This window comes from Myotis daubentonii, chromosome 6 (assembly GCF_963259705.1).
Source record: "Myotis daubentonii chromosome 6, mMyoDau2.1, whole genome shotgun sequence".
Classification (NCBI taxonomy): domain Eukaryota; kingdom Metazoa; phylum Chordata; class Mammalia; order Chiroptera; family Vespertilionidae; genus Myotis; species Myotis daubentonii.
The window spans coordinates 45445256-45470325 of NC_081845.1; the positions used below are offsets into that span (position 1 = coordinate 45445256).

At 43.3% G+C, this 25070-nt stretch overlaps 1 protein-coding gene across 3 annotated transcripts in view; it reads left to right on the plus strand.

Moving 5' to 3' along the window:
* FAXC (failed axon connections homolog, metaxin like GST domain containing) overlaps positions 1–17640 on the plus strand; it is a 57396-nt gene extending 39756 nt beyond the window's left edge. For all 3 annotated transcript variants that reach the window (XM_059700885.1, XM_059700882.1, XM_059700883.1), the window contains 2 exons: positions 5989–6105; positions 16844–17640. In XM_059700885.1, coding sequence (XP_059556868.1) covers positions 5989–6105; positions 16844–17133 — 407 coding nt within the window. In that variant the 3' untranslated portion in view covers positions 17134–17640. The remainder of the gene's footprint in view (positions 1–5988; positions 6106–16843) is intronic.
* Positions 17641–25070: the final 7430 nt, after the last annotated feature.

A 25070-nucleotide genomic window follows, 5' to 3' on the forward strand; every position in this document is an offset into this window, starting at 1 on the left:
AATGTGGGGTAGGGAAGTGGGAAAAGGGATTTTTACACTGGGAGAGATGTTAGACTGCTTTTGTCCACAGGCAGTACTTGTTCTGATTATTGGTGATGACTGTAAAATAATTCCGTAAGTTAGAATAGCACCTTTTTGTTTGCAAAATGCTTTCACATTTTCACATTACTTTAGATATACTAGAGGCCTGATGCACAAAATTCGTGTAAGGAGATTGGCCCTCGCAGCCCTGGCTTCGTCCGAAAGGATGTCTGGAAGGTTGTTCAACTGTCTGGTCTAATTAGCATATTGCACTTTTATTATTATAGATATTTAAATCCTCACCCAAGGATGTTTCTTGATTTTAGAGAGAGAGAGAGAGATTGATGTGAGCGAGAAACATTAATTGGTTGCTCCTTCCCCCTCCCCCATATGCACCCCAACCCCAACAGGGGATTGAATCCACAGCCTAGGTATGTGCCTTGTCTGGGAATTGAATGGGCAATCTTTTGGTGCATGGGATGATGCTCAACCAAAGAGCCACACCAGCCAGGGCTCTAGTGGGACTTTTAAGGCCCACATTGGTCTTTGCTTTTCTCCTCTTTTTCCCTTGGTTCCCCTGCTCACCAAACCCAGCGTGTATCAACTCTGCACCTTGCTTGTTCTCTCAGTTGGGCTTGAATCTTCAGCCATCCCTCAGCAAGTCTGATGTATCCTGAGCCCCTCACCTCCCAGGGTTTCTGGTATATTCAGCCTTCATTTGCCCTCACCAGAGGTTCCAGTCCACACTTCCAACCTGGAGACTGACAGGGAGTTACAGGTACTCAGATATTCCTCAGCTGCTTCTGTTCATCCCTACAGAAGCCAGTGGGGTGGTTCAGCTACTGCTCCTAGGAAAAATGGCCATACATTCTTTGACTTATCGCCCATGCTTGCTTCCTCAGAACCCTTCAGAAGTGCCCTTAATGCTTTGGTTTTGCTAAAATCCTTGGATTGTGAGATCTGGGACCACTGGCAAGACCTGGGAGTGCTCAGACTCGAGACTTCAGCTTGGTTTGGCTGTGGTTGGCTGTCTCTAAGCAGTCAAATCTAAATTCAGGTTCCCTCTTAAAAACACTTCCTGCCAAGGCCTCAAAGGCCAAAGCTGAAACAATTTGAGCAACAAAATAAATAATGAGAGTACTGGATTATGAGCCACAGAATAAAATAATTATCCATAAGTGCATACTTAACATAAATAAATAATTGAACACATTAGTAAATGAGGGATGAAGTGAACAGTAGACATTTAATCAATACACATAGAAGGAGTGAGATAGAAAATCTTGATTAGGCAAACACTACGGAAGTAATTGTTTCAGATAACATCCACCAATGGGTGTTAAAAAAATCAAAGGGCCAATGTTTGTGGACAAGCAGGAGATTTATACAGTCTCAAAATATCTCTCCTAAGATTATTAATCGCAAAAGGAAAAATAGTACCATGACAGTGAAGAAACCTCACAGACACTACCTTTATCACATGGTCAAAGTTAACATCTCCAGTGACGAGACATGGACATTATGGACCCTCTGATTTGATGCTCTGAGAAGGTGTATTTGTCAGGGTTCCCAGAGAAACAGACCAATAGATTATATGAAAAAAAAATTTAGTATAAAGACTTAGTATAAGGAGTTGGCTCATGCAATTATGGAAGCTGACAGTCCAAAGGTCTGCAGGGTGAGTTGGCAAGCGTGGACCCAGGATGGCTGGTGGTGTGGTTTGAGGCAGGAAAAGCCATGTCCCAGTTGGAGAGCAGTCAGGAATGAAGGGTTCTTGCTTGCTTGGAAGAGAGTCAGCCTTTCTGTTCTAGTCAGACCTCCAACTAATCAGACAAGGCCCACCCACATAAGAGAGGGAAATCTTTTCCTCAGTCTACCACTTAAATGTTCATCTTATACAAGACACCCTCACAAAAGCACCCAAAATAATGTTTGACCAAATAACTGAGCACTTCATAGCCTAGTCAAGTTGGCAAAAAAAATTGACCACTACAGAAGGGTACAGTAATACTTATCTGGTATTCTTGCCAAAAATACATGACCTAATCTAATCATAAAAAACCTTAGACAAACCCAGATTGGTGAACATTTTACAAAAGAACTGACCAGTATTCTTTAAAAGTTCAAGGTTATGAAAGAGAAGGGAAGACTGAGCAATTTCATAGGTCGAGGAGAAAGGAGGCATGACAACTAAATGCAGTGTGAGCTCATGGACTGGATCCCGGAATGGAAAAGAACATTAGCTGAAAAACTAATAAAATTTGAATGATGTCTATAGTGCAGTTAATAGTATTGTATTAATGTTAATTTCCTAGTTTTGATAAATGTACTGTGGTTATATAAAATGTTAATATTAGCAGAAGGTGGTTGAAGAGTACACGGCAACTCGGCTATTTTTATAACTTCTGTGAGTCTAAAATTATTTAAAAATAAAATGTTTTTAAAATGCTACCTGCCATTGGGTACTCTAAGGACTTTTTAGTAACAGGATATTTTTATATTCTTTAAATTTATAAATGTTGTATGTGTATACACATATAATTTTGTATCTACCATTCACTATTTCCACAAATGATAAATTTCATCAGTTTTGTTTGCTAGCACCTTTTAGAAAAATATATTTTTACTGATTTCAGAGAGGAATGGAGAGGGAGAGAAAGATAGAAACATCAATGATGAGAGAGAATCACTGATCGGCTGCTTCCTGCATGCCCCACACCGGGGACTGAGCCCACAACCCGGGCATATGCCCTGACCGGGAATCGAACTGTGACCTCTTGGTTCATAGGTCGACGCTCAACCACTGAGCCACTCTGGCTGGGCTGTTTGCTTGCACCTTTTAAAAATCCTGAAACTTCTGCTCCCTCTGTATTCTGTATTCCTCATGGTAAAGCATCTTTTTGTAAACACCCACAGCTCAGCCCTCCTGTTGCTCCATGGGGTCCTTATTGCTGAGATGATGGCCCACGAGGCATGTTAGGCAGAGCAAAGAGCGATGGGCGGGAAGTCAGGGACCTGGTGCCAGCATTCTTAGCCTGGTTCTGTCACCAACTCAGTGCCCTTCCAGTTCTAGTGTTCTGAGGCCAGTGGCAAAACCTACATGCGCTAGTTCATGTATGGTTTCAAATTATTATATTTTTTATTATTTTTCTTTTTATCAACATCCTATGTGTTCCATTTTTAGGTTTCTGAAGTTTTTTTTTTTTTTAATCAGTTTTTCCTCTTGTCTTGGATTGTACAGTGGACTTCACAGATTTCTCTCAGCATTGTACCCTGAGACTTTTTAGCAACTTGAGATAATTTCTTTTTCCCTTTTGATCAGAAAGACGTTCTCCTCAGTCTTTTCTTCCCTGTGAAACAGTGTGCAGCCCTTCTCCTAACAGTCCCTTCAATCCTCTGTGGCTTCCAGTTGGTGGCTTCCTTGTATTCAGGCCTTCAGGGGGCTGAGCCTGTCACAGCCCCCAAGGGAGCACTGGCTGGCACACCCCTCCTGTCCTTGTAGGATGATGGTACAAGAGCTCTAGGCCGGGGTCCTTCTGCCTTCTGCATCACTGAACCACTGATGCCAGCTGGGGTGTGGCTGAGGCACGAGCCAGCAGGATGCACTATTAAGCAGTAACGGACACTCTTGAGAACAAGTTATATACTTGGCTTTTTAAAAACATTTTTAAAAATATGTTTTCATTGGTATCAGAGAGTGGAAGGGAGAGGGAGAGAGAGATAGAAACATCAATGATGAGAGAGAATTATGGACCAGCTGCCTCCTGCATGCCCCCTACTGGGGATTGAGCCTGCAACTAGGAATCGAACTGTGACCTCCTGGTTCACAGGTAGATGTTCAACCACTAAGCCACACTGGCCAGGCATATATTTGGCTTTTCTTTGTTCTTGTAGCCTGGGTAGTATTTTCCCCTTGTATTCCCAGTATTGGGGTAGTGGGTTTAGATCCCAGGTAAAGACTCAAGTGTTGGATGAGTTGGTTGGCAATGGAAAACACCTAAGGCCTCTAGCATGGACAGCTTGCTTGTCCTCACCAGAAAAGACAATTTGGTAGGTTCAGTATATTGTACTAGTGTAGGTTATTCCCCAGTCCCTGTGGAAAGTAGAATAGAAATACATTTATAAAAATTGCCTCCAGCTCCATATGGTGGCCTTGTTGTTGTTTTAGTTTTTTGAAATCGAGATATAACTGATGTATATATAATATTGTGCAAATTGGGACGTACACCTTATTGATTTTATATATGTATATATTGCAATATAATTACTACCGTAGGGTTCACCAGCACCTTTATAATAGCATCAATTTGTTAGATTGCATTCCCCTCCTAGTTTGCCTGTGTGTTGTCATCAGGTATTTAATTTTCTCAGCTTGCCACTCAGGAACAGAGAAACAGGCAGATATTTGTACAGCATGTAGAGCCATGCCTGACGTGTAGGAAACACTGTATTAGAGTTTGCTAAATAAAAATAAGAAATTACCTTTACTTTCAAAGAGCTCACCATTTAGTTGGAAAGATAAAATGAACAAATGAAAAACAACCAATATATGGTTCAAGAAATTGAGGTTAATTGGCTTAAATGACTTAAAATTCTATAGGGTTGTACGTGTAAAAGTGAGATTTGAACACAGGGCTGTCTGAATTAAAAGCTACTGTTGCCACCAGATAAAGTGAACACAGAAAGCTTTGAAGCTGAACCTCGTAAGATGATAGTCTTTATCATATGGAGGGAAGTGAGGAGCACATAGGTTTGGGGGAGCAGAAGAGGGGTAAGTTCAGCATGAGCAGTAGGAAGCATAAAGTGTCCTGGGGACTGTGGGGTGTTCCTTAGAATAGATTTACTAGAGAAAGGGAGGCATGCGGAATAGAACTGGAACATGGGTTGGAGGCCGAGTATAATGAGCTTGAATTCATAGTTGAGTTTGGACTTTTACTTTATAACCCATTTTGTAAACCATTAAAGGTATTTGTGAAAGGGAGGGATATGATGAAAGAGTGTCTTAGAGAGTTACGTTCAGGGGTAGGGGATGGACTGGAGATCCAGAGGGACCATCGTCATGAGAGCTAATGTTTATTGAGTCACCCAGATATGGTGCTATGTGCTCTACATGCATTATGCCATTTACTCTTCATAGCAGCTCTAAGAAATGGGCACCGTTAATATCATCTCCTTTTTCTAGATGGGAAAACTGAGGTTTTAAGAGTTTTAAGACCAGGCTCCCACAGTGAACTAGGTGGATCACTTCCACCTGTGCTGCCTCTACATGCTATAGCACCTGACGGTGGCCCAGGAGACAACCTAGGCAGATGTGATAGTCAAGGTGACAAGGCCTGAACTAGGTCAGTAGTGGTGGAAAATGAGAGATGGGAGCAGCAGTGTGAAACTTCCTGTAATTTTATAGCTTTTCTTTATGTAGTGTTTCCCATGGAGCTGGTCTTCAGTGGTGAGAACCTTGCCAAGAGCAAGGAGGCTTCATGGAAAACCTTGCCTCCAAACTTATTCACTAACTTAGGCCTCTTGTTTTCCCCAAGGAAATGTATTAAATTAATAAAGTAAGTGCTGAGTTTGGTGTGCTTGGCTTGGGTTACTTTTGAGATGGTTTAAGCAAACTTCCAGGTGTTCTCAAGCTTTAATCACTAGAATTGGAGACGAAGAGGTACCTCCAGGTCTGTGGGTGATCGGTTGTCCTTTTTTTCCACGAACCTCCTCCCTTATCTCTTTATCTTGACATCTTCCCAGTTACTTCCCTGCTTTGCAATTATTTGGGTTAACATATCACAGAATTGTTCAATTTGTTTTACTTTTGTTTCTCATTTTTTGAAAGAAAGAGGGGTGCATGCATTTTGACTCTGCAAATCTTTTGATTCACAGTTAAATGAGCACATAATGCAAGTGTGCTGAGTGCCGTGTGATCGTGCGGGGCAGCACAGGCCAGCAGTGACCTCTCTGTTCTGTCTGCTGCAGGTGATAAGAAGTACATCATGGGGCCCAAGTTCTCCACGCTCGACGCCACCGTCTTTGGACACTTGGCACAGGCAATGTGGACCTTACCTGGGACGAGACCTGAGCGGTTGATCAAAGGCAAGCACTATGAACCTCTTCAGGTTTTGAGAGTTGCTGGGAGGGTTCAGGGTAGGAGTAACACAATGGAGAATTCTAGGCTGATGCCTGGGAGCTTGATGGAGACACCAGGCGGTGGTATCCAGGGCCAGGGTGTTTTCTGTGATAAGCATTTGTATGGGTGGAGGAGATACTGGGCTTCTCACCTGCCGTCTTGTTCATGTTGTGTTCTGGCAAAGCTGACACAAATCTTGCCATGTCTACACCCGGGCTTTTCTCCCAGCTCCTTACGTATTGACATAACGCTTGTTGCTGAAATATGGCTTGAGTTCTTATGGCAAGGGTTCCTAGTACCCTTGTTTTGTTGGTCTTCATTATTTTCTTTGGGAGGGTGATAGTTGACCACTTTCTGGTGTGTCCACTGCTGCAGCAAGCACAGTGGGCTGATGGACTCACTGTTCCTTTTGTCTCACCTGATTTTAGATTTTTCACATGTAGGTGAAAGTACACTATTCTGTGTCGTTTGAGTTCAAAGCACTCCTTTCTCCTATTTCAGTAGTGTCTGTAGATCAGACAATGAGGAAAGTGTCAATAAATGCTTTGTAAGTCTGGTGCTATGCAAAGTTTTATATTAATACTAGAGGCCTGGTGCACGAATTTGTGCACGGAGGTGGGGCTGTGGGAGGTTGGCCAGCTGTTGGGGGGGGGGGGGGACCGTGGGAGGTTGACCAGCTGTGGGGGAGGGACTGTGGGAGGTTGGCCACCGGCTCCCAAGGAGGGAGCCAGCCCTCGGCCCCCGTGGGAAAGGGGCGTGTCCGCCGCCACCCACCACTGGTTCCCTGTCCCAGGCTGGCCTGAAGGCCCCGATGGGGTTGGGAGAGGAGGTGATGGTTCCCAGCTGGGTGTGGAAGGAACAGACGCCAGACGCTGATGTCACCATAGGTGCCCCACCACCGTGCAGTTCCCCGCCTTCCCCCCTCCTCCTTCCTTCACCACCATGCCACCACCGCTGTGGGGCAGGTGGCACCTGGAAAAGGGAGAGGATGGGAGCGAGATAAACGCTTGTGTCGAGGGCTAACTTTCAATAGATCGCAGCAAGGGAGCTGCTCTGCTACGTGCGAAACCCCAACCCAGAAGCAGGTCTCTACCAATTGCTTAGCACCAGGGGCTGATGGGGGCCCGCCAGCCAGGGGGAGGGGTCACGGGAGGTTGGCTGTGGGAGTGCACTGATCACCAGGGGGCAGCTCCTGTGTTGAGCGTCTGCCCCCTGGTGGTCAGTGCATGTCACAGCGACTGGTTGACTGGTCATTCAGTCATAACAGTCGCTTAGGCTTTTATATATATAGATTATTTGTACATTTTGACCAAGGAAACACAATCATGTATTTTTGTTGTGTGATATTGGCTGTAAGACCTGTCAGAATTACAATTCTAGACTGGAGGGGTAGAAGTGGGGATGAGTGGAACCTGAGCTAGAGATGAACATGCATACATGTGGGGGTGGGGTGGGGGTGGGGTTGGTAGCCAGGAGTAAATTTCATGTTGGCAAGGGGTTCAGGAAACATCAGCTTAACTTGGGTTGATGTCAAGGAACCAGATATTGGCGTGTATGTGTGTGTGTGTTTGTGCATGTGGCTTGTGTATGGTGGAGTGGGGTGGTGAGATAAACAAGGAAATGGGGGCCTCTGGGAGAGGCTTCCCTTGCATTGCTGGTGGGAGCTGTTTAGAGTCATCTCCAGTTTGCAGCAGTGCCTAAACAAGTGCCTGGGGACTAGGAATGTGGGGATCGAGGTTCGATATTTAGGTTTGGGGAAGGGGGTTGACGGGTTAATCAAGGTGTTTGTGCTCCAATTGAGCAGGCTGGGCATGTAGGTGAGATCACCAGTGCGTAGCATATAGAATGCTCTCAATTACTGTTGGATGGGTGGAAGGGTGGAAGGAACCAAGCAAGGCAGAATTGTACATGAACCTGAGGCAGGCGAGCAGCCATGTGTGGTGATCATGGGTGGGTGGGTGGGGAGACTGGCTGGTGAAGCTGTAGCTGTGTGTGTGTGTGTGTGTGTGTGTGTGTGTGTGTACTTACGTGCACTCATGTGCATGCCCAGAAGTTCAGACCAGGCTATTGGTAATAGGAGTCACTCTCCAGATCCTGCTATTGGTGAGGCTGGGGCTCCAGGTACATGGCCTGGCTTGGTTGGAATGGTTCAGGCATTGATGGAAGATCTTCTGGACTTCCGCTGAGTGGGGCTAGGGATAGTATGGATTGATATCAAATTTCCTAAATGATCAGTGTAGAGATGGTCCTTGTGATGTGTTGGAACTTATCTACTAGTAATTTGAATGTTATCATATTGGTGATATTTATAGCTTTTACAATATTAGTTTCCCTTTTTTAATCTGAATTTCCACAGTGGTCTAAAATGTATTGATTCCTTTTAGTTCATTTAGGAGCGTGTTTTATATTTACTCTCCTTTCTTGTTACTTTCTACTCCCTCCCTCTGATTCTCTACCACACCACCCTTACACACCCACTAGCACAGCCCCCACATCTACTTACTTCTACACACATGCCCCATACACACTCACTTGTACACATACACTTACACTCCTAGCCAAGCATATTTGCACATGCGCATGCACAGACACACACCTTATGCATACACACATGCACATCTCTTGCGGTGACCTGTTAGTCAGAAGCACTCAGGAATCCATCATCAGTGGAATTCTCAGATCCTGTAGTATCTATCCCTTCTTGCAGAAAAAAGCATCTTTTGTAATTTATTTATGACTTGGCCCTTTCCTCTATTACTTTCTGGAAGGACTTGAGGCATTTAGTGTTCTTTTTAGAGGACTGATCAGCCTTTTTGGAGGATTGATTTTGAGTCCTATCCTGAGACACACACATTTGCGGAAATCTTACACCATCATCTGCAGGGGCCTTCTGGCACACAGCTGCATGCACTTTGATTCTTAAAACAAGTTAGTAGCTTTCAGCTCTCCCCGGGGATGGGTGTAGCATGAATTATTCAAGTGCAGAGAGTTTCCAAATCCCATTTTAGTCATTAGATTCAGGTCCCTTCAAAACCTTTGGATCCAAGCTACTAACATGCAGGCACACTGCTAATTTGGTCTCAACTTCTTCTCTGCCTTTGTTTTTTCTGTGATGGAGACTTTCCCAAGAAGTAACGAGAGAAAGGAGATGTAGAAACAGCCGAGCCTGGATAATTTAGAACTGGCTCAAACTCCGGAGTGTGAATGGCTTGGGTCAGACAGTGTGCTGCCTTAGCTTTGAAACACCCATGTGTGTGAGTGTATAAATATTAGCTTTTTGGTTCTACATATTATTGACAATATGTAGCCATAGAAGCTACTTCTGGAACCTTCTAGATTAATGAGAAATGTTCCTTAATTTACGTGAGTAAAGGGACAGACTATGAATAATCAGCAATTCTTAAAATATTTATGTATTTGTTTATGTAGCTAGATCTCTGTAGATATAAATATATGAAATATTATTTTCTTTTTTTAATTTTTATTTTTTAAATACATTTTATTGATTTTTTACAGAGAGGAAGGGAGAGAGATAGAGAGTTAGAAACATCGATGAGAGAGAAACATTGATCAGCTGCCTCTTGCACGCCCTTTACTGGGGATGTGCCTGCAACCAAGGTACATGCCCCTGACCGGAATCGAACCTGGGACCTTTCAGTTCGCAGGCCAACACTCTATCCACTGAGCCAAACTGGTTTCGGCTGAAATATTATTTTCTTAACTGGAGATAATTTAGACAAGATAGAAAAGTTAAAAAGATAAAAAACAACTTGTGACCCCCATCACTCACAGAGAACTGCTATTAACACTGTGGTATATATATTCATCTTATATCAAGTAAATGAATATTTTTAAAAATTGAGATCATAATATCAATACAATTATAACCTACAGTTTTTAAATTATCTATGTAAATTGCCATATGTGATTAATCTTCTTTTTTCTGGACTTGTGGTTTATTTCAAATAAATTTTACTAATATTCCATAGTGAATATTGTATAAATATATACTCCTGCTTATCACTGCCCATTTAATTACACTTCAAGTTGGGGAATTACTGTCTCAAAGGGTATAAGCTCTTGTTCTATATGGCTAAGTTGCTTTCTAGAAAGACTTTAGCAGTTTATATTCTCACAAACATTTGAAAACACTTTAAATTTTGTTCCTCAATTAGGGTTGCATATAATTTATTTTGAAATTTTTACCATTTTTATAGTCAAAAAAGAATCTTCTCAGTTTTATTATCAGCAACACTCTTAATGAGGAGTCACATTTGATATATTGATCAGAGTATACTTATTAGAGAACTAGAGGCCTGGTGCATGAAAATTCATGCACTGGAGGGGGGTGTCCCTCAGCCCGGCCTGCCCCTCTCACAGTCCGGGAGCCCTCAGGGGCTGGAGGCGACCCGGTGATCAGGGGAAGGCGACTCCCCATCACACCTCTGCTGCTGCCACTGCTGGCAGCACAAGCCTCCGACATCTGAGGTTTGCCTGTGCCTTGGGCCAGCCCTGGGCGGCTGGGGGCGCTGAGGGGACTGGGGGATTCCAGAGGCAGGCACCCCGGCAGGGCTGAGGGGACTGGGTGCTGCCATCTTGTGGCTTTGGGGGCCGCCATCTTTGAGGGCATGGCAGTAAATTAGCATATTCCCTTCTTATTGGCTGTGGGTGCTGCCATCTTTGCGATGGTGTGAGGATCTATTAGCATATTCCCTCTTTATTAGATAGGATTGCGTGTGGACTTGGGCTCTCTTTAAACAGACACAGAGACTGGAGAGCTGCCCAGGAAAGTGAAACGGAAGCAGCAGAAGGGAATGGGTTCTGCGATGCCTCTGCTCGCCCTACAGAGCCATATCCAAACCACACAACCTAACGCTGGTTTTCTGAATTTGTAAGAAATACAACTCTGTGTTCTAAGAAAAGCCTTGATCAGCAACTCTTTTGCCAACAGTTATTTATTGCACTTAGACTTTATTTTTTGCTTATTCTCTGACAGGTTAAAAGGTAGGAAAAATGCTGGATATGCTTGAAAAACAAAGGAGTCCTCACTCTTGCTGTGCTCCACCTGAAGTGTTCAGGAAAGGTTGTTGTGGGGGCATTCAGGTCCCAGCAAAGGGCTGGCTCAGAGGACTTGTGTGGGTCTTTGGATTTTGAAATATATGAATTAGTGCCCTTTCGCTTCAAGGAGATGCGGGCAAGGGCCTGTCCTCATTAGGGAGTGTCCTCATTAGGGCATTCAAGTTTGCGAAGGACTTTTCTGGGAGGATATCTCAGTGCCCTTCCTGCCTGTGTGACAGAATGCTAATGGGAGCAACCAAGAGCACAGCCAGCACCTTGCTCAGGTGTGGAACCGGGAGATGCTGAGCAAATACCTGGAGACCAACTGAGTGTGTGTGGGCACTGGCTCCACGTTTTCCAAATATTTGCTAGTTAATGACCAAGGGCTGGGCAGGCGGTGCTGGGAGAGGTTGGCAGGCTTCTCCTCACTCGCCCTCCTGCCATGCAGGATTGGCAGCCCGGAGAAACCGAGGCCTGGGTTCTGGGTATGGTTGCCAATCTCTTCAGTGTCAAATTGTACAGAATGTTTCTGAATATTAGAGAAATTGGAGTGACACGGGAAAATAAAAGGAGTCACCTTTTTCAAAGAATGGTGGGGGATAGTTCCATTGGAGAAACTCCCAGAGAAGAGCTCTTTATTCTGTCTGGGAGTGTGCTCCGGTTAGAGGGCCATTTGGCTTCCTGATGCATATCCTGTCCAGGTGTTTGTGAGTATCACTGATCACTCACTAGTATTTTACTAATTTATTTTATTCATTTTTAAATTAAAAATGTAATACATGATTGTCACAATAAGTTGAAAAATATAGGTATATTTTCAAGATTTTTGACCTCCCCTCATCCATATCCAATACCACCCCCCATGGAATAACCAGTATTAAGGATTTGGAGTCAATACTCTGTGTCTTTCTTTTTTTTAAATCTACAAACTTATTTACGTGTGTGTGTGTGTGTGTGTGTGTATATATATATATATATATATATATATATATATATATATCTGTTTTGATTTGTTTTTACTATTTTAAAACAGTGAAATTACATTGTACATATTACTTTATAACTTGATTTTTTAACTTAATACACTATCATATCTCTTTAACACATTTGTACATTATTCTATAGAATTTATACACCATACTTTATCAATCAATTCTATTGATGGACACTCAAACTCTTTTCATCTTTCTTTTTTTATTGACACAATTCTGTATTCAACATCCGTATACATGTAGCTTTACATACTGATACTGTTATTTTAGTAGAATAGAGTACTAAAGGTGGTCTGCCATGTATGTTTAAAATTTCAACAGACAGCATCAGATTACTTTCCAAGAAAGGTTATAGCAATTTAGACTTCCACCAGCCATGTAGAACAGTGCCTGACCTCTACATTGATGTTCAGACTTTAATATTTACCAGTGGATGAAATTGTTATTTGATTGTTGAGTACACTTTGAAAATGTACTTTTCCTATTGTTTCACAAAGTTTGCATCTTCAATATAAGTATTTATGTTTAGTCATCTCTCTCTCTCTCTCCCTCTCTTCCTCTCTCCCTCTCTCCCTCCCCCCCCCCCCCCCCACTACATACAACCTGTTTCTACTGCCAAGTTTATCTATTATTTTGTCTGGTAGGCATGTTGAGTGGGTTCACTGATGGAAAATCTGGGCACAGGAAGGATTGGCAAAGAGAGATAAAGGTAGAACTTAATTACAGATTTTCACTCTATCAGGATCGGTGTGTGAGCTCCCAGTCCTTGCTTATCAAAGTGAACCCTTTCTTAACTGCATGATAGAATAATCACTTCCTTCATGACAAGTCATTTTGAAGGCAGCATCTTATAATTATTTGAGAACTCAGAAAGAATTACAGAAAAATATTCTGTGACAGATGGTGCAAAGCTGTTAATTCCCAGGCCAGGCTGTCAGCTCCCCAGTAGAGGGGCAGAGTAGAGTCATAGTGAAGGGCTTGGAGCCTGGGGAATGCTGGAGTTTGAATCCTGGCTCTGCCACTATCTAGAACTTGACCTTAGTCAAGTTAATTAACCTCTCTGTTGCAGTTTTCCCATTACAGATAGGGATAATAATGCTTCCTGCCTCATAGAGTATTTTTGCAAGGACTAAAAGAGTCAATATGACTTCAACAAATGAAAAAAGCACATCAAACAGTGCCTGATACACAGTAAGGACTATATATGTATTTGCTATTCTTATTAACTTTTATTATTGACCAGTGAAGTGCTGTTAATGTTGCACAGTCACGAAGGGGGCAGTTCTCGGGAAGGAAGATAAAGACACAGGCTGTAGAAAGAACAGCCACAAAGAAGTGGGTAGACTCATGGATGGTGTAGATCCTGTGGCTCTTGTGACCAGATTATGACTTTCTCGCAGCTCCTAGGGAATGCACTTGATTAAGGCAAACAGGGCTGTCCCCAGAGCCTGCTGTGAAGTGACCATAAGTCATTTGTGGTGTCTCCCCACCACCTCCTTGCTGCTGCCTCCCCATCTTTATTCAACCCTTGGTTACCTGTGACTGGCAGCAATACCTGGTGAGGTGTGTCTCAGGACTGTTTCTTTTCAGGAGAAAACAGGTGAAGGTTTTGCATGTCTTTCCAAAGGGAACAGTGAGGTTGGCTTTTCTGCTTCTGGCTCCTTAGTGTGTACATAAAAATCTTTGAGTAGGGAGCGATCCGAATGGACTCTTACACAGTGTGAATTGAGCTATTATGATTTGATAGGACTGAAAATTGTACCCTGGAACCAATACAAGAACATCCTATATAATAAAAGCCTAATATGCAAATAGACCAAACAGTGGAACCGCTGGTGGAATGACCAGTTGCTATGACACACACTGACCACCAGGGGCAGACACAGGAGCTGCCCCCAGCCTGCAGGCCCCAGGCTGGCCAAGGCAGGTGCCAGCAGGGGCCCCCAATTGCCCTGCCTGTTGCCCCACAGATTAGTCCTGATCGCTGGCCAGGCCTAGGGATCCTACCCATGCATGAATTTTGTGCACCAGGCCTCTAGTTGGTTTATAGGCTTCATGAAGCAGGGAGATTTGCTTTATTGTGCTTTGTAGGGAATATGTGTTTATTTAAAAGCAGAATAGCAATCAAGATTTGAAAAATTTTGCCCAGTTGGTGTGGCGGCTCAGTGGTTGAGCATCAACCTATGAATCAAGAGATCACTGTTCGATTCCTGGTCAGGGCCCTACCCAGGTTTCAGGCTCGATCCCAGTGTGAGGCGTGCAGGAGGCAGCCGATAGATGATTCTCTTTCATCATTGATGTTTCTTTCTCCCTCTCCTTTCCTCTCTGAAATAAAAAAAAAAATATATCTAAGAAATGTTTGAAAAATTTTAATGACATGGGAAAACATTTGCATTAATGCTAACAGGAAGTAACAGTTAAGTAATAATAATGCCAATAAATAAATAGGAAAAAATACTGGGGGAAATAACACCAAAATGTTAATTGTGGTTATCTTGGATTGATAAGATTATAGATCCTTTGTGTTTTCCTTTTTATAATTTATAGCTTCTCTATACATAGTTCTAATTTTCCAAAATGGGAATATGTTATTTTTTGATAGAAAACAAAATAGAGTAGTTATAGACTATAATTAATAGACTATTTATACAGAAACAACCTAATTGGCCTGTGATAGGAGATTGGTAATAACAAAATGAAACTATGGTACATCTGTATAACGAAATACTGTGCAATTATCAATTGGTGATAGTGTGAAATTGAAAGATTTTAATTATATGTTAAGTGGAAAGAAGTAGGATAGGAAACAAAATATATAGTAAATGTCATACAGCAAATGTAAATATATATAAATACTATATAAAATTCTGGAAGAATGCAAATAAAAATATTATGGAAAATGGGATTATTGATAATTCTTTTATTTTTTTGTTTATCTATATTGTCTATTTTTTGCAATAAAATATGGATTACCCACCTACACAATAAGTGAATGTTTATATAACTTTTAAATATATATATTTTAATTTAAATTCTTTATTGTTAAATGTATTACATAAGTCTCCTTTTTCCCCCATTGACCTCTCCCTGGCCGCCCCCAACCCCCAGCACATGCCCTCCCCCTACCCCTGGGTCTGTGTCCATTGGTTATGCTCATATGCATGCATACAAGTCCTTTGGTTGATCTCTTACCCCTCACTCCCTGCCTTCCCTCATAGGTGAATATATTTTTATTGAGGGAGAGTGAGATAAAAACAGTGATGAGAGAGAATCATAGATCAGATGCCTCCTGCACAACCTCCTGGGGATCGAGCCCGCAATCCTGGCATGTGCTCTGACCAGGAATCGAACCATGACCTCCTGGTTCATAGGTCGACGTTCCACCACTGAGCCATGCTGGTCGAGCTTTATATAACTTTTAAAAAGTAAACATCCTAAGACTATTTTTAGGGCAATGAAGTTCTATAAGACAGTGACAAATTACATATTTATAAGCAATGTTGCCATCTGGTGGATTAAAGGCAAAAACTCACCCTCTTCCTTCCTCACTTGAAATTAGGAAAGGAAAGCCAAATACTATGTTGTGTTTCAGACAAATGCCAGGATGATTTTAGCAATTTAACCATGTTCCTTTGATTCATATGGAAAAGAAGTAGTCCAGTCACTGAATGAGAACCCAATTGTTGGTGCTGCTGTGGAATTTAATTTAAAAAATGAAAAAAAATCTACTTTACTCTGGGTACACTCATCCATAGAGACAATTCTGAGTTATCCATTTGACGGATTATTTAGAGCAAAGTTTCCATCCTAACATAACATTTGTTAACCACTTGGCATAGTGCCCAGCCCGTAATAATTCTACAAATATTTATGGAATGAATGATTACCTCTGGCTGGTTTAATCCAATTGACAGTTGGTGTATTTTCATGGACTATAAATTAATTTACATATGAACCAGTTGAAGCAAACATAAAATAATAAAATGCTTCACAAAGCCAAATGATGGTAGTGTAGCTGCCATTTCAGATAAACTATCCATCCCCAATTTCTCATCACCATAAAACTGTCTCCTAAATTTCATCTAGCCCCTTACTGAATTTACCTTTTCCCACTCACCTTTCTTATTATGTGTAGAAAGTCTAAACATTTTGACAGTTCCTCTGTGGGGAAATTTTTTTTAAAGTATTTTTGATGCATATAAGCATAACCAATGGACATAAGACACTGGGGGGTAGGGGAGGCCAGGGGATTGTCAAGGGTGGGGGGGAAAAAAGGACAGATATGTAATACCCTTTGTAATACTTTAAGCAATAAAAAAAATATATATTTTTGATTGATTTCAGAGAGGAAGGAGAGGAAGAGAGAGAGAGAGAGAGAGAGATATCACTGATGAGAGAGAATCATTGATCGGCTGCTTTCTGCATGACCCCTGCTGGGGACCTGAGCCCAAAACCCAGGCATGTGCCCTGACCGGCAATTGATCTGTGATCCTCTGGTCCATAGGTTGACACTCAGCCATTGAGCCATGTTGGCCAGGCTTGAAAACATTTTTAATGTCTACCCTGCCCCATTCTCCCACATTCCCCAGAAAGCCCAGCGCAGGCAGATTGCGGCCCCTGAGAGCTAACCCTGGCTGTCCTTGCCGCCCTGCAGGTGAGCTCATCAACCTGGCCATGTACTGCGAGAGGATCCGGAGGAAGTTCTGGCCCGAGTGGCACCATGACGACGACAACACCATCTACGAGTCAGAGGAGAGCAGCGAGGGCAGCAAGACCCACACCCCTCTGCTGGATTTCAGCCTTTACTCAAGGACAGAGACCTTCGAGGACGAGGGAGCAGAGAACAGCTTTTCCAGAACCCCAGACACGGATTTCACTGGACACTCGCTCTTTGATTCCGATGTGGACATGGACGACTACACAGAGCATGAGCCGTGCAAGTGACACAGCCTCGTGGGCCCTTCCTGCTGGAGCTGCCGCTGCCTGGGTCGGTCTGGGTGCCCAGGTAGAAATCCACCGGAGCCGGGAAGAGGTCTCCGTGCCTGGCACCCTTCTCACAAGCGACGGGACGAGAGCAGCCTTATTTCTCTTTTGTACACACAAAACACAGAACTGTTCAGATGGCTCCATTGCAAACAAACAGGCAAACAAACAAACAAAATGTCAGCATGGTTCCTGAAATCCATTTTTGTTTTCATTAGAAAACTAATATTGTGAAGTAGACCAGGTGCAAGGGCAGGTTTTCCTCTGATGGTGTATGTGGATCCTCTCCAACCTGAGGGCTTCGTTGTGAGATGAATTCTTGAACATCCCCCATCCACCAGGGTTTGAAGGAATGAGAGATGTCGTCAGAAGACAAATGTAGGAGATGAATGTCCTGTGGCTGTATTTTATGTGTGTATATTGTATGTTGAGGTATAAGTCAAATAAAATCCATAGATATTCAGTGAACACCTACTATGTGCAAAGCACTGTGCTAGGTGCTAATCAGTATATGTTGTATCCTAAGCCCTGCCAGGGACCAGCTGTGTGATTTTGGGCAAGTCTCTTAATTCTTGTGTGCCTCATTCCCCCCACCTGTAAAGTGGGGATAACAATGCTCTCCACCTACCTACCTCACAGGGGTGTTGTGAGGATTCATGGGTTCCTTGTGGCGCTTTCAACCTCTTGGAAGAGGTGTGACATAAACACAACATTTTATTCTTTATTGTGCTCTTCATACATTTGAAGATTTGAGGGCAAAGGAATTCCACATCCAGGCAGTAGCCACTGCAGTCCCTCCAAAAAGCCGGTCAGATGAAACACACAAAGGCTCAGCCAGGACTCTGTCATCATGTCTCTTGGTGCCCTTGCTGAATTGAAATCTTTTGTTGAAAGAAAAACTTGGACGTATTTTTACAAATCATCAACAGCTACAGATGGTCTTTAATTATGTCTATTTGCAGAAACGTCTTCTCTCCGTTGCCTGAACGCACCCTGGGCTGTGCCCTTTGCTGATTCCTGAGTGTTAAGTAGTTTGATTTATTTGGCGGGAATAAAGTTCAGGAATATGGGCTTAATAGAGGAGAAGCGGAAAGCATTTGATTGATTTTTGGAAGCAGAGGCTAGCCAACTTGTGATATCTGTTTGAAAACAAACCTTGCAAGAGGTATTGAAAAGGGGAAGGAGGAAGAGGATCATGTTACTAGCATCAAAGCACTTTGTGCAGTGTAGACTCTATGCAGTTTTATTAATGCAACGCTTCTGGTGTTCCCAGTCATTGCCCAGTGAGAGGAAAGCCATGTTGAGGACAAAGTTTAATGTTTTTTAGGGATCTCCCATTCATTCCCTCCCGTACTCCCACCCTCCCCTGAGAGCCCATGAACTCTGTATTCACTGAGGCCCTTTATCTCGGAGGACACGGTTTTTGTTGATTTAAAACATTCCCAGTGAAATTTGGGGTGAAGATCCTGGGGTGGCAGCCATGGATTTGGGCTAATAGAGTCAGTGTTAAGATTTGCAACTGGAAACTAAATAGCTTCGCTTCTGATCATAACCGACTGGCGAGGTAAGGACTATTCATTATGGGTTGGAAGAGGCACTTCTTGAAAGACAGCAATTTCTTCTGAGAAGTTCATGTACTTTACTTCAAAAAGACTATGAATATAGCTTTTGCAAAAACAATCCTCAAATACTGAGGATGCACAGAGAGATAAAGGGGGCGAGTTTTTGAAGCTGTTTACCATTGAAGCAACTGTGTAGGGCAAGCATGTCAAACTCGTGGCCCACGGGCCACATGCCTCGTTTATTTGGTCCGTGTTAGCCTTTGAGTTTGACATGCTTGATTTAGGGGCTATGGAACAAGGAAGAAATGTTGAGATACCCTAAGTTAGAAATTCTTATTCTACAGATAACTTTGTTGTTCATATCTTATTAAGATGATTCATTTTTGAGAGGACTGTTTGATGCCTAATGAGAATGTGGTGGTGAAAATAGGAATGGATAAGCCTTTTTTTTTTTTTTTTTGGTCTCCAGTATCATCTGGGAGGTCTGTTTGCCTCTCTTTTCTCTAGCAAGTGTGTCGCACGGCCAACTGGAGGCAGTTCTGTGTGACAAGGGAAGCTCCTGTCCTGAAGATGAATGTGATGAACAGGTGGACTGGACCTGGCTCCACCAAGACTCACCCTTTCTCCACCCACAGCTGGAAAGACTTGTGTTTGAAATTTTGTCTATAATTTATCCTTCCTGTGTAGCACTGTTTGATGTATCTTCACTCCAAGAATGATTAAGTTACGAGTCTGTAGGTTCACATGTGTTCTTTATTGTGTTGTACTTGGAGAGCAAGTACATGGAGAGCCAACATTCAGAGTGAAGTTATGACAGTTGAGTCTATCCAGGTCACTCCCATAGGAGCTTGAATGGACATTGTACCGGAAGGCTTGGGTGCTGCCCTGACAGCTCATGACTGGGTCATCAACATTTTGTAGGTGTAACTTGATTTGGAATCCTAGAAGGTACCACCCGCCCCCGACGCCCCCCCCCCCTCCCCAGTATATGTTATGGCAATGAAATGACCAAGACTGACAAAATCACTGTGGTGGAGAATGACTTACGCAGTCTTTATTGGGAGGGCTTTAATTTTACGTGGTTCATTCTTAAGCTAATCCAGATTTGAAGTGTTTTCCAATTTAACGAACAGGTGCTATTTATTACAAAAATTAACATAAAAAATTAGGGGACATTTTGGTCATCTGGCTCAGTTGTTCAACTTCTGTATTTCTTTTTACTGGAAGGTAACTTAAGGAAGTGGCTCTTTGATGTTAACATGGTGTTGGTTGGACAGAAGACCCAGAGACCACCAGTCTTGTGTCACCTCTCATTGTGAACATATATTCTGCCTCTCTATCTGCTTCTCTTTGCCCTCCCTGTCCTGACTCATCAGGATTAATGAGCAGCACTAGTATGGTTTGTATGAAACAGAGTAGCTACAAGGACAATATAAGTTTATTGCAGAATTGAACTATATTGTTAGAGTTTAACACTTTGTTGAATTGTAACATAATGAATTGTGAATGGTGACATTACCAAGGCCACTGGCTACCCAGAAGGCTGATCACAGACTTAGAGCAACTGGGCCGTGAATCACCACAGCTATCTAGTCCTCAGGTGAGCCCTGCCTATGGGTACTGGGGTAGTAGGATATGCTGGAGTTCAAGAAAGGAAGTGTTAAGGATTAGCCTCATGGGTCTTGCTTGGATTATTTGAGAGCGAGTGTCGGATCGTAGAAATGTATAGCTAGGCTGTGGGTTATCTCAAAAGCCCCTTACAAGAGAGCCGGAGGGCATTACTGGCTCAGTGTCACAAATATTTATTTGCAAGGCAGGACCAGAAACAGGTCTTTCACCTTGCCTTTGGTGGTTCTTGGTGTTAACCACTTCGACTTGATTTCCTTTTGAATACACGCTCTCTGAGAGATCACTCCTAGATGTCCCCAGAACTAGCTCAACCCAGCCTCTTGGAGAGTGCTGGGATTCCTCCACTCTTGTTCCCAGGTCTGTTCAAGCTGGTCCAGACCAATGCAAGGGACCTTTCTTCAGGATCCACTCTGTGCAAGGCACCATTAGGCTCTGTGAATGATACCAAGATGGACTCCCACGTCACCAGCACTCCTCATTCTTTGTTATGCATCTTTTAAAGCATCCACACCCATATGCTCACCACCCACTGAACACCGGCCCTGCCCTGGCCCTGGGATGCGCCCTGGATTTAGATAGTGAACAGAACAGACATGGCCCCTTCATTTCAGGGCATCCTCTTCCGGGTAGACCTCTGCAGTAGCCTCTTTTACATGCGTGGCCGCTTCCCTGATCCAGTCCCCCATCACCACCAGGCCAATCTTTGGAAAAAGCTCCGTCCTCAGTGCCGTACTGCTTCAGGATGAGGGTCACTCCTTAGGGCCTAGTATGCTCACCTCTTTTTTTGTGTGTTCATCCTCACCTGAGGGTATTTTAACATTGATCTTTTAGAGAGAGTGGAAGAGAGAGGGAAAGGGAGAGAAACATTGATGTGAGAGAAACACATTGATTGGTTGCCTCCTGCACACACCCTGACCAAGGCTAGGGCCGGGAGGAGCCTGTGACCAAGGTACGTGCCCTTGACCGGAATTGAACCCGGGACCCTTTGGTCCGCAGGCCGACTCTCTATCCACTGAGCAAAACTGGCGGGGGCCTCACCTCTTTATTCACCTTGTCTCCTGGGCCCTTCCTGTAAGCCATCCAGGCTGGCTCATTTGCTGAGGCCTGAACATGCCTCGTGTGCCCCCACTCCGTGCCTCTGTCCATGCCAGTTCCTCTCATGAAATGCCTGCCCTTCCTCTCCAATGGCCCAACTCATACCCACTTGTCAAGGCCCAGCTTCATTGGTTCTGCAAGAAGGCATCTCAGCTCACAATCTAGAAACACAACACTCATCTCCTTCCCGGAGGCTCATGGGAAAGGTATGCTCAGGAAAGGGCCCCAGGCTAGGAAGTAGTGCTTTCAAAGGAATGTTGTATCAGGGACTCCCTCGGTAATCTAATGAAAGTCCTACACCCTTTTCCCAGAAAAATACACGTGTGTAAATATATATAATTTGCATATAAGTTTAGGAGATTCAGAAACCTTTTTAAATTACTTGTGGATTTCTTAAGGGGTTCATGGACCCCAGTTGAAGAAGCTTTCTTTTAAAGAGTTTTTAAACTTGTTGTTAGTGTTCGTCTTTCTTGCCTTAAACATATCCAGAGAGGAGAAAAATAGGAATGGGATAAGCAAGCAAAAGTCATCTCATCCTGGCCCATGTTGCCCAGTGGGTAGAGTGTCGGCCCATGCACCGAGGGGTCAAGGTTCCATCCCTGATCAAGGGCATGTACCTCGATTGTGGGTTTGATCCTTGGCCCTGGTTGGGGTGCATGCAGGAGGCAGCTAATTGATGTGTCTCTCTGGCATCAATGTTTCTCTCCCCCACCCCTCCCTTCCCCTCTCTAAATATCAATGGGGGGAAGTGAGGATTAACAAAAAAATTAAAAAAGTAATCTCTATGATTATTCCCATTGATTATGTTCTGAGTGATAAGGAGGGAAGGAGGAAAAGTTGGCTTACATTAATGGAGAGAATATGTTTTGACAAATTAGGCATTTTGAAAGTGACAGGATTTTGTTGTCACCATTGTCATGTATCTTTTAACCATTCAAAAGGTCACTTATCAAAATCAGTTCAGGCCAGGTGAGCTTCATTCGGACTCTGAAACACACCACTTCTGCATGGGCAGACTGACTGGCCTGGGCTGAGGTGGAGGGAGACGGCTGGATTTTTCCTTACAGGAAAAGGGTCTGCACATGCAGGCTTTCCTGTATTCATTTGCCCATTCATTCATCCATTCATTCATTCATTCATTCATTCATTCATAGAACAATTGTTGAGTGTATTTTCAAAAAAAGGATGGTGACTTAATTTCCTCCCTTTCCTCCTCCTCCTCTTCCTCTTCCTCCTCCTCCCCCTCCTCCTCCTCCTCCTCCCCCTCCTTCTCCTCCCCCCTCCTCCTCCCCCCCACTCCTACTCCCCCTCCTCCTCCTCCTCCTCCACCTCCTCCTCCTCTTCCTCCTCCTCCTCTTCCCCCTCCTCCTCCTCCCCTCCTCCTCCTCCTCCCCTCCTCCTCCTCCTCCCCTCCTCCTTCTCCTCCTCCTCCTCCTCCTCCTCCCCCTCCTTCTCCTCCCCACTCCTTGTCCCCCCCCCCTCCTCCTTCCCTCTCCTCTCCTCTTTTCCCTCTTCCTTTTTCTTCTTTCTTTTCCCTCCTTCCTTCTTTTTCTTCTTGTTCACAGGATGAAGTTATTTTTTGCTGCTCCTGACTATGACCCAGGTTGTTCTCTTTTACATGCAGGGCTATTTAAGTTAAATAAGAACTGATGGTAATACATTCAATGACAAATACATCTGAGTCTAAATGCTGAACTCTGGCCACCCAGCTTAGCAGGTCTAGGGGTCAATTGTGTGGGATGTGGAGTGCTTGGCTTTAATTCCATTGCTTCCAGTGGTCTGGGTGAAACTCAAAGTTCAAAAGGGTCCTTGGTGAGTGGGACAGGAGGTGCCTCTTGCCTGCAAAACTCCTGCCAGTGCCAGGATTTTTGACATTTGAATTCTTCACCAGAAATTTAGGAGGCAGCCACATATGGGCCATGCCCCTTGAGGTGGTTACAGAGAATACTGAAAAGCAGCTTGAAGGAAAGCTGATTTGGGGCTGACGGTGACCACCTCAATCATTCTGGCTCTTGCCGAAGCAGAGAACTTGTCCCCAAACCAAAGCTCTCTGAAACTGCTACTGGCTGGACCATGACACATTAAGACACTCAGATTTCAAAAGGACTGACTGTTGCCCCAGATTGTAAATTTGTACACAAATAAAGGAGATCATTGTAACAATAAAACAAATAACTTATGGATGTGGTCTAGCCAGTACCAACCCTCCCTGTCATTCCAGTGGGGAAACAAGTTATCCAGAGCGAAAAATTGATACAGTGCTTTGGTGTTCTGTACACAATGAAATATTTCAGCAATGAACTTGATGTCCTTTTTGAATATTGAAAAATTGCTGCTGTCCCTAACTATAGCTTTAAATATTTTTGAAACAATTTAATCATTGTAGAGCAATATATATTTATGATAATAGTTAATTTATGAAAAGTAGTGTTACTGTGGCTGATTCACCTCCCATCCCCCATTGGCAAGCATTTTTTTTTTTTTTTAACTTTGTGGCTCTGCAATTGAGTAACTTTTATTTATTAGTAACATTAAACATCCCCCTCCCTTTTTTTAGTATTTTTAAAAATTCCCCCATGGCTTTGAAAACAGTAGGATTCTCCTCCTGAATTGCCATGTTAATTAGCATTGGCTAAACAGATAGCAAAGGGAACATAATATAATTGCCCACTGGAGAGCTAGATAAGAGAAATGCTTTGGATATTTACTACCTCCCTCCTCTTAAAAAAAACAAAAACCAAACAACAATCTATGGACTTTTCCCCTCTAACAGTTGTTCAGAATTGGAAGATTTCTCTCATACTAGCACTGTCCCTCAACAAGATCTCACATCTGGCTTATTAAAATATACACCATGTCCAAATAGTTATATTTTTGTCTTTAACAAGTTATATCTGATTTTTTCCCCCAGAAATTAAGCTAAAGACAGTGCTCAAAATTTTGAGGGATTTCTGCTTCATTAGGGGCGACATGTTTGTGTGACTCTTGTCAAAGTGATTTTACTTCAAGTAATCAGTCTCATGGGATTATGCTTATTGTAAACATATGTTTTTCCCTGTGATCTGCATCACGCAGGGTGTCTGACAGCTCAAATGTTGATGAAGAAGGTGATGGCTTCTTGATAGTGACGGTTGGGAAGATGAGGATCCCAGTCTTTCACTTGGTTGTATTCAAATTTCACTGCGTAGATGGAGACAAAGAAAATGACACAACCAGATGGTGTGGCTGGGCTAGAGGTGTGTCAGGCACACTGAAGTTTTTTAGACGGTGGCATCTTACTAAAGGGCAGGTTGTAAATACAAAAACAAATGCAATCTTGGGAAGGATGGCCTATGGATAGGCAGGTGGCTGGTGCAGGGAGCATTGAAGCAACCTGGTCTTTGTCTTGTTTATATTCTCATGCTCCCAGATTGTCCCACCTGAAGCGACTCCCGGGAACCAGGGGAGCAGCTGAGTGGCCTGCCCCGGAGTGTTCACTCCTGTGGAACTTCCTTCTAGTCTTCACAAATGTTTGTGGCATATAGTTTCCATTTTATAAATATAAAATGTACAAAGCAATGTAGATTTGTTATAAGAAATCCTTTAATGTTTGGAGATACCCCAAGTCATCCC